Raw genomic sequence first — 11,698 nt, 5'->3', positions numbered from 1 at the left:
AAAACTCTGTCATATTATGGATCTCACGATTATTATATAGGATATTATTAATTTATGGAATTAAATGAACACAAAATTTGCCCTGTATTTATATTTAATTTAAATTCACATATCTACAAAATCATTTGTTCAATTTCTATATTTATCTATATACATTATTTAGATACAACATGTTATTTATTACATAGTCAGTTAACGTATTATTGCCGATTTACTTCTATTACAATTGCACCTGGTTCACTAGGACGATTTAGTTCTGGTAATAATTCTAGAAATTGATTGATTGCTGGCAAAGGAACTGCAGGAATATTGATTTCCGGTACGGTTGCAATAATGCCTGATTCTGTTTGTGATTCGTTTACAATTTCATTTATATTGCCAGACGTAACAATACTATCAACTTCATTCAAGCTTGAAGGACCAGCAACCGTGGTGGATGCTTCAAGACTAATTTCACCTATTGCAGTAAGATCTCCAGCAGTAGTAGTAACTTCATCAGATATTATAGCATTGCTATTTTCAGAAGTGATGCTGTTAACCTCTGAGATCGTAGTTGCTATACCATCACTTTCTAAAATTGTTGCTTCTGAAGCATTGATATCTAGAGTAATAGGAGTGCCATCAGTTGTAGCGCTATTAATATTTTCTAGAGCTAATGATGGATCTTGAGTAGAGGCTCCACCTGAATTGTCAATTTCAACTACAGGAGTATTGGTGGTAGCATCTGTCAGAATTTCAGAAGCAGATGTAGATACTTCCGACGTAGCAATATCAATACTTGTTGATGCTGATGCTGAACTTGAGTCAGTACTTGATACGGTTTCATCAACAGAGTTAACTGCTGTATTAACTTCAGGTGCTGATGAATTAATAAGACTGGAGTTTGATACAGATATAATAGTGGAAGAAATATCAATATTTCCTGCCAAACCGTCAGCATCAGATAATGTACTATCAGTAGAATCAGCAATTGCAACCTCAGTAGCAGTAATGGCAGAATCAGAAGGAGTATTACTACTTGATACGGGAATTGTATTTTCTGTTGAGCTACTAACCGAAGGTATTTCGTTAATTGACCCAGTAGAAAGTTCGGAATCAGAAACAGGTAAATCAGTGGAAGCAGTGTTATCATTTCCAATAGAATTAATGTCAACTTCTGGTACTGCAGTTCCGACGCCAGATATATCAGAGTTAATTGAACCAGCGATATTAGATCCTGGTACAGATTCAGTAACAGAAATTTCATTGTTGCTAGTTGATGACGAACCAGATATTGGAGTGTCAGTAGAAATGGCTTCGCTATTAGATACTGGAATTGTATCAGCACTCGATACAGCATCTCCAGAGGAAACAATATTTGTAATTTCCACACCAGATGAGACAGATATAGATGAATCTGCAGTGAGTATACTAGAACTAGATCCATCGCCAGAAATGCTACTCGTTGCAGAAATTGCGTCAGAACTAGATACTGTACTTTCAGTTGGGCTACCAGCTGTGGATACAATACTAGTTTGTACATCAGCAATGCTTGTGGAAGTGGTGGAAAGATCTGACCCAGGTAAAGAGGTATCAGTAGATATGGCACCGTTATTTGCAGCAGAGTTGACAGTTGCACTTTCAACTCCAGATGAAGAAGAAGAAGTGGTATCAGAACTTGGCAATCCATTTTGGGATGAATCACTGACCGCAGATATGACGACATTAGATGTAACAGAACTAGTAGAATCAATAACAGAAATATTGGAACCAGATAAAGACGCATCAGGTGTAGTAGCATCATTATTTGCTGCAGCAACTGTATTGGAACTCGAAGCTGTACCTTCAGACGAAATAACAACTGTCTGTTCCCCACCAGACAATGCAACATCAGTGGAGTCAATAGTGGAAATGCCAGAACTAGTTCCAATATTAGCATCAGAAGGGCTACTTGCTGCAGGATTTGCAACAGCAGAGGATGCCTCACCTTCAATTGAACTACCAGGTGCAGGTACGGCACTCGGTGTGGCAGAGTTAGAAGAATCAATAGTAAGAACACTTGAACTAGATTCGTTAGCTGAAACAGTACTATTATTTCCTGCAGAGTTTGTATCTGTACTAGACGCTGAAGCTGAAGTTGAACTGCTAACTGTAGATATAACAACAGAACTGTCTGTAGAATCAACAGCAGTAACTCCTGAGGTAACTCCATTAGAAGAAACAGTATTACTACTAGCAACGGAAGGTGTGTCAGCAGCAGATATTGCATTTTCAATTGAGCCGCCAGCTGTGGATAAAATAGTAGACGTAGTATCAGAGATAGAAATTTCAGAATCAATATTAGAAGAAACGCTACTAATTGTTGAAGGAATTGCATCAGTATTGGATGCTGGATCAGATAAGGAACTATCAGAAGCAGCGCCATTGTTTCCAGTAGAAGTAGCTTCAGCCCCATCAACTGCTGAACCAGGTGATACAGATACACTAGTACCAGAAGAAATGATGTTACTATTTGCTGTAGAAGTTGTATCAGCATTCGATACTACACCATCAGAAGAATTAACAACAGTTTGTGTACCAGGTAAGACAGTTTCCGTGGGATTAACAGCAGGAACACCGGAAGCAGATGCATCAGTTACAGTAGGATTTATATTATCAACACCAGATATAATAGTGTTACTGGGATCTGTATTTGGTATAATATTTGAAGGTCCATTGGTAGTAGGAGACAAAGTATTAGAGTTACTATTTTGGTCACCGTTAATCAAATTCGGAAGTAAAGTAGATAGCAATTGTGATATAGCTTGGACCAAAGTTTTCTTTTCTTCTACATTATTTTGTGCAATAGAAGCTAATGGTGATACTGATACAGCGTTATTTATCAACCTTGATTCATTGTTTAACTTTTCAATCTGTCTAATCAATCTTATTCTTAACTGTTCTATTTCTGTGATATTAATGCGATTTGACAAATAATTTCTAAAACTATTTTGTACAGTGTTATCTTTTCGTCCTTCATTTTCTAACCAGTTTATTAATGCTCGTCTTTTTTCACTTTTAGTGCTATATGCATTAAGTCTAAGCACTTCGAGTCTAAATCTATATAAGGCTGATTTCTTCTCAATACTTGGACTTACCGTTGTTACGCCATATTGTTCATAGACGTAACTCTTTAATAAATCTTCAAAGTCTAATGAGTCATTTACTTCATTAGACTCTGCACTATTTAGGTCAGGGGCATTATTATCCTCCAGAGCTTCTTTTTGTAGTTCTGCAAGTTTCTTACGCTCTTTTTCTTGACGTTTTTGTTCTGCTTTCAGTATTTTTTCTTGTCTTTTCCTGTTCTCTTCCTCTTGCTTACGTTTTTCTTTCTCAATTCGTTCTTGAAGCTTACGTTCTTCTTCTTGTCTTTTCTGTTGTAATTTCAGTTCCTCTTTTGCTAGCTTTTCCTGAATTTTTTTCCGTTTTTCTTCCAATTTCCTTGTTTCTTCGCGTCTTTTTTCTTCTAGTTTTTTTATCTCTTTCCTTTGCTTTTCTTCAATTTTTCTTCGGATTGCTTCTATGTTACTATTATTTCTAGATTCGTTATCGTCATTATCATCATCACTACTATCATTATCACGATCTATTGAAGACACAGATTCACTGGATTCAGAATCATCAGATCGCAATAATGATCGTGACTGACGCGATTCATTTGGCAAATTCTTTGCATTTGCCAGGCATAAACCAATCTGTAACAAAAATGTAATTGCGTAATCCTTAAATATGAATTTAAACATGTTATATTCTACATATTGTTTTAAATCTACCTTACTTAAGCGTTATTTTGCTCAACTACTATGCTAATTTCATTTAAATCTAATAATAATTATACTTGCTACAGCCTCAGAACATATAGCCCCTCATACAGCCCCATGTAGTTCCAAGCTAAGCAGAGTTTATGATATAGGTACTAAACAACTGATACAAGCACAGACATATTTTTTTTCTATAAATTTATACATAATATACATAGAAAACAACCAAACCAATCACATTCATGAATACGAATGTTTCAACATGCGAGGAATAAAACCCGCCACATTTGACCGCGTTATTTTTACCTAATGTCTTTATAATTAATTATAAATAAAGTATTTAACATATTTCATATAGTTGTTTATTGTAGAAGGTCTACATTTAATTTGAATACTTAGATATTTATAGTTAGAAAAAAAGCCTTTAAATTATCCTTAAACAATTGTGAAATGTTTCGATTCTATTAACATAATAAAATCGAAACCGTAATAGAATCTAAACGTTTCACAATTGTTTAAGGATAATTTAAAGTGTTTTTTTTCAAATGAAATGACTGCAGCGTATCCATCTATATGCTTTAAAATTCTAAACTGTAAAATTGCTTATTGTTAAAGAATATTTTAAAGCTTATGAACATCAAGTATATGTATGTTTATAATGTATATTGCAAAGCCTTACCAAATTTGAAACCAGATGTCAATGTTATTTCATATTGTAAATTATTTATTATTCCCAAACAACCCCAAATGAGAAAAATTATAACTGTTTTGACACATTGTAAATGTATATGAAATTATTAAGATAAAATTAATCTAATGTCACCATTTCTTGGACAACACAAAAATATACATAATAAATTTAATATCCGATACGCTTATTTATATATGATTATTTAAAAAAAAAAGATAAATAAAAGTATAATCTATTATTGTAATCACACGCAACTGTTTGGTTTTAAAATTTAATGTATATATATAGATCATTACATCAAAATGATAAGTTGTAACATCTTTAGAAAACTGATTTCGTAAACACTTTATTAACATTACTATAGCACTTTCACACTACTATTAATAACGTTTTATGTATAGAAGAATGTAAGTAATACTTACAATAAGAAGTAAAAAAATCACTCTCATTTTGGCGAATTTCGTTCGATTTTTAAAAGACTTAAATACAATAGTGTCTCATACGAGCTCGTTCGTCACATATTGTGTCGAATGCTGTACAAGCATCCTTTTATACTTACAACACAAATTAGCTGAGATAACGTTAGATAACAGCTCCTGACGCGATAACAGGTAAAAGTTAAGTCTTAGTTCAACAATGTTTTGCGAATCTGACTCAATGTTGACATTGATTAAAACTATATTAACATAATATAATGCCGCAGTATTCTGAATACCATATAAACAACTAAATATTTGTATCCGGTCTATAAATTAATTGCAACGGATGTATAGATTAACATATTAGATGTATAACATATAAGATTATTGTCGATTTTGAAATGTATATATGTTCTGTTTACGCTATTGTAAACAGAACATATATATATATTTCAAAATCGACAATAAATTTTAGTTAATAAAGTAAAAAATATGATATTCGTAGTTTTAGTACTTTATTTTGATGAAATAATTTACCTATATACGTATGTAATAACTAAATAATTAAGTAAGTGACAGAGAAGACGAGAAGTATTCAATATTAGCACTAATGTGAGCATTTATTTGAACATGAATCGAAAACAGCATATAATAACGCCATTATGCTTTTGGTAATGCGAATACCTGTATATGTAAGTATATGAAATTACGGGGTACGGAGGAGTAGCATCTTATTAATCATAAACAATAACACACGAGTAGCAAGTACCAGTACAGAAATATCTTTTCCAATTCATCTTTTTCAATCTCATTTTTTTAATGTGAACAAATGTATATATTATTATATTATTTTGTCTACGGACCCAAGGCAGCTCCAGCCGGCTGCGGGTGCGGTGCTGCGTATCGGCGACCACGGCCAGCGGCGGACACCGGCCTCTTCTTGTCCGACCGGTACAAATACTTACCGGTTACTTAATAATCACACCATTCTAATTTAATGTACATCTATTGTCATCTTTCATATTATACATATTAATCACAGTCCACTAGTTTTATTGGCTAGCCAGGGGTAAACCTTTAATTTATTCCATAAAAGAACTAGCTAGCGAAATTTTTGAGGATTAGCGAATCAAGGTCGCGAATTTGATCTCCGCATAATACAAACATTTGTTTTCAGTCATATATGTTTGTATTGATGTTATTGTTCTTCTATATCTGTTCTACCCATATGTACTAAAAATAAAACAGTCAGTTGTCAATAATACTCATAGTACTGGCTCTACTTAGTTCAGTTATTATGTTACTATGTACGTCATAACAGTAGCCACGTGAAATATTGGGCCCAAGAACTAAGTATCATCTTATCTTAAAGATTGCGGTGTTTACATTCTTTGTTTACAACTCATTTATGAATGGTTTACGGAAACAGAATATTAAAATACCAACCTCTCAGGATAACTAATACATTAATATCTTCTATATTAGGCTCTATATGTGAAAACACCAATAAACTCACTCGTGATTCTAAATGAAATATTTCTGTATTATTTTCAAACCATGCTTCTGGTATATTATATACTATATACTCACATATATATCGTCATTATATATATGAGTATATAGTATCATATATTATATACATACATAGTTTAAATTGAAGCTTGTTCAAATTCATCTAATTCGAGTCAGGAACGAATAAAATAGTCTTGAAACTGCAATTAAGTATGTTTTATCACTTAGTACTGCAATGGAAATGACAAACAAAAATGCCAACGCCCAACTTGGTAGTATGTGGTAACCATCGCATCTAAACGTACAAATCATTTATTCATGTAGGACATTTCAGGTTCTTATGAATGTATTTTTTTCATATTAATATTTTTCCCGACCGCCCAATTCCAGCGTATAGATACAAATGATAAGAACTGGCAAAAAAGAATTTATTTTTACTGCTTGCAGCTGTAATAAGTGAGACAGGGGTACCCACACGGATCTTCTAAAAAGTATATTTTAGTACAAGATAACGAAAAAAATAATCATTTGCTGAGCTACAAATAAACTTAGCAAGGCATGGCAAACAGATATGCAGATTTTGAAGTAGATGCCAATTTATATTTTTATCTAACCTACATCAAATTTCCCATCGTTGCATAGTATTCCATAATTCATAGTAAATTAAAGCAGATAGCTAGCGGTGATAAATTTATAGAACTAATAAAATTGAATATAATAAGGTACTAATTGCACATGTACTTATGTAAAGATAGAGAAGTAAGTATCTTACGCATAAATACAAATTATAACAGCTCATTCTGTATTTGTATATGTTACGAGCTTTTAGAATTTACATCTTAACTCAAGGAGACAACTTACTAATAACATACTTTACGATACGAGTTTAATTATAATTTCTCAATTGAAGATATTAAATCAACTTTAAAAGAATATTATTAGTCTTTATTGTGAAAAAATGACATGTAGTTCATTTATTCAAGTATGGTTACTGATTTTGGGTATATCACGTATGTCAAACTGCCTACATATGTACATTATACAGTTCTTAAGGTTTTGATAGACAATGTCTCCGATAAGGAAACCCGTAGTTGCCTTTGTACGTTTACGCTAATGGAAATGTTACGAAGAAAAATATTATTATCTGAATGTAAACAAAATATAAATAAACAATAAATTTAAGATTCATCCATTCGTCATACATTTAATTTATTGTATTACTTACGCATTTCATACATTAGATATTTACGTACATACATATCATACATCCTCATCGTCATTCTTGTTGTATTATATTGTAGATACATCTGCGTAATTTCTGTGAAAAATTAAAAAAGGAGTACAATACAATACAATATATTACATTCACCCAATACTATACAATTGCTACGACAAAATAGTTATTCTGAGAGTAAAGTGCTTCCGATAATAAATACATGGCATTTATACTACACATATGTACATATATACTAATTTCAAGATGATAGTTTGAGCAGATAACAACCAGAAAAATTAACTTTTAGAATTACATTATTAGTAAGTCCAGTCTGAAGGATGGGGTGGCTATATATGCAAAAGACATGTCAAAGACATCTGAAAGTCTCCAGATTTCCAGGACAGTGTCAATTGGCGTAAAAAACAAAGGAATATGAACTTGCCAGTATTTGAGACACATAACTAAGTAGAGACAGAGAGTGTAATTCAAAAGCTGAGTATTATCATTAAAAGATATATATTTTGCAATATTCCTGCAAATACTTTTAAACGTTTACTGAATGGGTTTTAGTGTCGTCCAAATTGTAGTTGGTAATAGCTTATAGTAAAGACCAAGCATAACTGTTATTTACGGTACAAACATACTTAACGTATCATTTTGAGATTTAATTTTAATTAAAATATTTAAGAAACATTACATATATGTAAATTCTTTCATAACATTAATCAATCAGGAATGGTGTAATACAAACAAAATTTATTTACATTTTATTCCTAAAACATGTAACAAAGAGGTACAGTTTACTTATTACTATTATGTTATTATACAATAACAAATACTTATCTTTCGGTTTTTTATTATCTTTGCTTATGTAAATATGTCATATGACTGTCATTTTAATAAATTTATTTTAGTACTACAAATATTATTACATTATTTCGAATAATTAAACTTACAGTTTCATCGAATGGTACTCATAACTCTTAAACTCTATAATAAAGGTACAAGAAACTAAAACACAGAGTGATGTATTTTAAATCAGAACATATGATTTGAACTACTTGAGATTTAAGTAATTAATGAAAACACTGATTTAAATTTAAATGTTTATTTCCTAGATTATTATTTAATTCTCATATACCTACTAATAGGGATATGACTGGCTTACAGGCCATTTAATTTTAAGTGGTAACAGTTGCGTATGTACATGAACAGTGGACACTGTGCACATCACATTATCGTGTCACGCGTTGCCATTTCGGAGAAGTAAGATATAATGCTACTCATACTGTAATTTCACACCCTTGAATTGAAAAATAGCTTATAAAGCGAGCACAACCAACAAAATCGCACTCGCTTAAATTTATTTAGTATCTAATTTAGAAATTTCAATTGAGTCTACAGTTAGAGAGACTTGATATTCTTATTAAAAGTATTCACGTAACTACATAAAAAGAACCTAGAGGCAGAAAAAAATATCTGGTATATTTTTTTGAAATTCTTCTAAAATCGTAGCAAAATTGGTACGGAATCAATAGAGACATAAAACCTCATTATCATCATCATTACAACACTATATCATGGTATGAATATTTCGTGACATATATGTACAGACAAAAACACCATCAAATAGAGACTTACTTTGGAGAAGACATTGGAGAAGTTTATGCGAATTATGTGGATGAGGCAAAATTTATATATAAGGATAAAAGCACTCAGTTGTGCCCGTACCCGATACGTAACTTTAAGTAAAATAAGAAACTATCTATATGGAAAAAAGTAAATAAAACCTTACATCTAAAATAGGCAACTATAAGACTCTTGTGAAATATATATAGCAAAAACATTTGCTATTTTGATTTTAATAGGAGTTAACCGTATATATGCGAAGTCCAAAGGAAATAACTTCTCTGTATATCTATGTTCTTTAACTATATATCTATGTCTTTTACATCTTGTAACATCGCTATAATGGAAGAAACCTCGCTAATTACTTTTACTAAAATAGGAATAAGAAATTTGTGACTGTCCTAAGCTTTTGTCATATTAGATTCTATCTGACTTTAATACCGCACCTTGTCACAACGCGATTTGTATTTATTTAGTCTTATTTATTTAAGTGTTTTTCTAGAAAAACTCGATAAGTTTGCAGTAGTCATAAAATTGTATTTTATATCTAAAAATTCTGTTTTTCCATCTCTTAATATAGGAATCCATTCACCACATAGAGCTTACAAATTTGACATTTTCTTTTAGCCGTAAGATTTGGTACCTACTAACAGAAGAATATTGGAGATATTCAAATAATATGGGATATCAATTTAGTTGATTTGGTTTAATTTTATTCATTCCGATTGTTGTGAATACGTATAGTTATTCTTATCTTGTATACCTAAAGTGGAATCATTCTATTAAACAAACTGATAAGTCTTTGTATAAATATACGTATAGCATCTTATGACTGAAAATACCCCCCGTGAAATTTCCATTATGAAACAAAACTCTAAAGTAATCTAGGAAGGTAATTAGGTAAATTAAAATTTCCTAATCGTGAACCAACATCTTAAAATATTATCTACAACAGCAAATATTATTCCGTAGAGTTAGAATCATAATAGTCATGTCATTTGTTGTACTTCTGAAATATTAATATTTACCTCGAACAAAAGTAGTTTTTCTTGAATTGATACCTACAGCTTAATAACATTTTATTTCATTAAAATTTCATTGATGTCTACGCCGAATGTAAATATTATGTCCATTCCATTATAAGATGCCATAGATGATGATTTAATAACGAATTGTATAGAGTCAGACATGAATTTATTAGAAAATACTCTTATATCCTATTATTAAAAACATCCAATATCAACGACAATTCCGTCTTTTCATCCTTTTATTAATAAACTATGTAGAAATATCAAATATTTTTGTTCAGTACATTTTTGCTGCTATCTATACTTGACGTGGTATCTAGTAATCAACGGTTATTATATACCACTGGAAAAACCTTATTATTCTACTTGTTTTCTTCAATTTAATCCTTAAATTAAACATTAACTCGTATTTATACGCGAGGAACTACACATCTAAACGTATTGAACAGTATTTTGTAAAACGATACGAACGACTTACGAGATCTCAACAATGTACTCCAAAGTTCTTATTGCACTTTGCGTCTTGGTAAGTATAGTAATCCAGTAGGACACTGTGTATTACAAGTTTTGATTTTTTAGTGTAACCAACTTATTTGTAAAGACAAATCATTGTACTAAAGTATTATAGAAATAACGAACAGAAATAAAAAATGAGATATTTGGTAACAGGCAAATAACACCTATTCAGCGCATGGGTATTTAATACTGTTGAAATTACATGAGAAGAATCTTATCATTCTGATCCTTGACAAGTTTCTCTTTTTATATTATCTCATCTCTACGTATATATGTCATATTATATAATAACACTACCTATCTAGCAAAAAAACATATTATAATAACGTTTTTCAGGTGGCAGTGGCTACAGCAGTTCCAGCTCAGCCTGGAGGTGCTTGGGGTGGATGGGGCGGCTGGGGAGCTCCCGGTGCCGGACCAGCTGGTGGTGTAAACCCTTGGCTACCACCTTGGCTAGCGGGCGCACCCTGGATACCCCAATGGACGATATGCTCCGGTGTCGGTGCGTCCTGCTTAGACTGTACCACGAAATTGGTCTGCACAAAGATTGGAGGACTCCAGCGCGCTTGCACTGACCCTGCTCTGCCTTACTGCAACCTGGGCCAATGTTCCGCCACTCCTACTGCCGAATGTGCTCCAGCAACCACTGAAGCCATTGTTCCTCTTTAAATATATGTAACTGAATAGACATTATCTGCATGCCAATTCATATTGATATTCCAAATGAGTTCCAGTGGAATATCGTAGGATGAAAACTTGGTAATAATCATATTCGGTATATAACAACTTGCAAAGATCTTGTGCCGATTATTAATAGCATAATAAATATTTTTACCTTATCAATAGCCATTTTTTTTTTATTCTTCTCCTTATTTAATTTACACTTAAAGGTTCTAACTAATTTTCAT

At 32.0% G+C, this 11,698-nt stretch overlaps 2 protein-coding genes across 2 annotated transcripts; one reads left to right on the top strand and one right to left on the bottom strand.

Annotated features, from left to right (window-relative positions):
• Positions 1-200: 200 nt before the first annotated feature.
• Positions 201-4,919, bottom strand: LOC131847121 (serine-rich adhesin for platelets-like). Its single transcript, XM_059196587.1, has 2 exons — positions 4,893-4,919; positions 201-3,713 (listed from the first exon to the last, which is right to left on the bottom strand). The coding sequence occupies exons 1-2, from the start codon at positions 4,917-4,919 to the stop codon at positions 201-203; spliced, it is 3,540 nt and encodes a 1,179-aa protein (XP_059052570.1).
• A 5,809-nt stretch (positions 4,920-10,728) lies between these two features.
• Positions 10,729-11,596, top strand: LOC131847231 (uncharacterized). The gene is made up of 2 exons (XM_059196732.1): positions 10,729-10,800; positions 11,127-11,596. Exons 1-2 carry the CDS (start codon positions 10,765-10,767, stop codon positions 11,457-11,459), a joined length of 369 nt encoding a protein of 122 aa, XP_059052715.1. The 5' UTR covers positions 10,729-10,764; the 3' UTR covers positions 11,460-11,596.
• Positions 11,597-11,698: the final 102 nt, after the last annotated feature.

Source organism: Achroia grisella, unplaced genomic scaffold (assembly GCF_030625045.1).
Source record: "Achroia grisella isolate CSIRO2021 unplaced genomic scaffold, CSIRO_AGI_Agris_v1 utg516, whole genome shotgun sequence".
In the NCBI taxonomy this organism is placed as follows: Eukaryota; Metazoa; Arthropoda; class Insecta; order Lepidoptera; family Pyralidae; genus Achroia; species Achroia grisella.
Note: the sequence above shows the minus strand (reverse complement) of the source record. Positions and strands in the feature narration are given on the sequence as shown.

Bases quoted from the DNA above. Each gene is read 5' to 3' on its own strand.
- LOC131847121 (XM_059196587.1), bottom strand. From the start codon at position 4,919: ATGAGAGTGATTTTTTTACTTCTTATT. The intron at 3,714-4,892 runs GTAAGTATTACT...TTTTTGTTACAG, and splicing joins TGATTTTTTTACTTCTTATT to ATTGGTTTATGCCTGGCAAA.
- LOC131847231 (XM_059196732.1), top strand. From the start codon at position 10,765: ATGTACTCCAAAGTTCTTATTGCACTTTGCGTCTTG. The intron at 10,801-11,126 runs GTAAGTATAGTA...AACGTTTTTCAG, and splicing joins TTATTGCACTTTGCGTCTTG to GTGGCAGTGGCTACAGCAGT.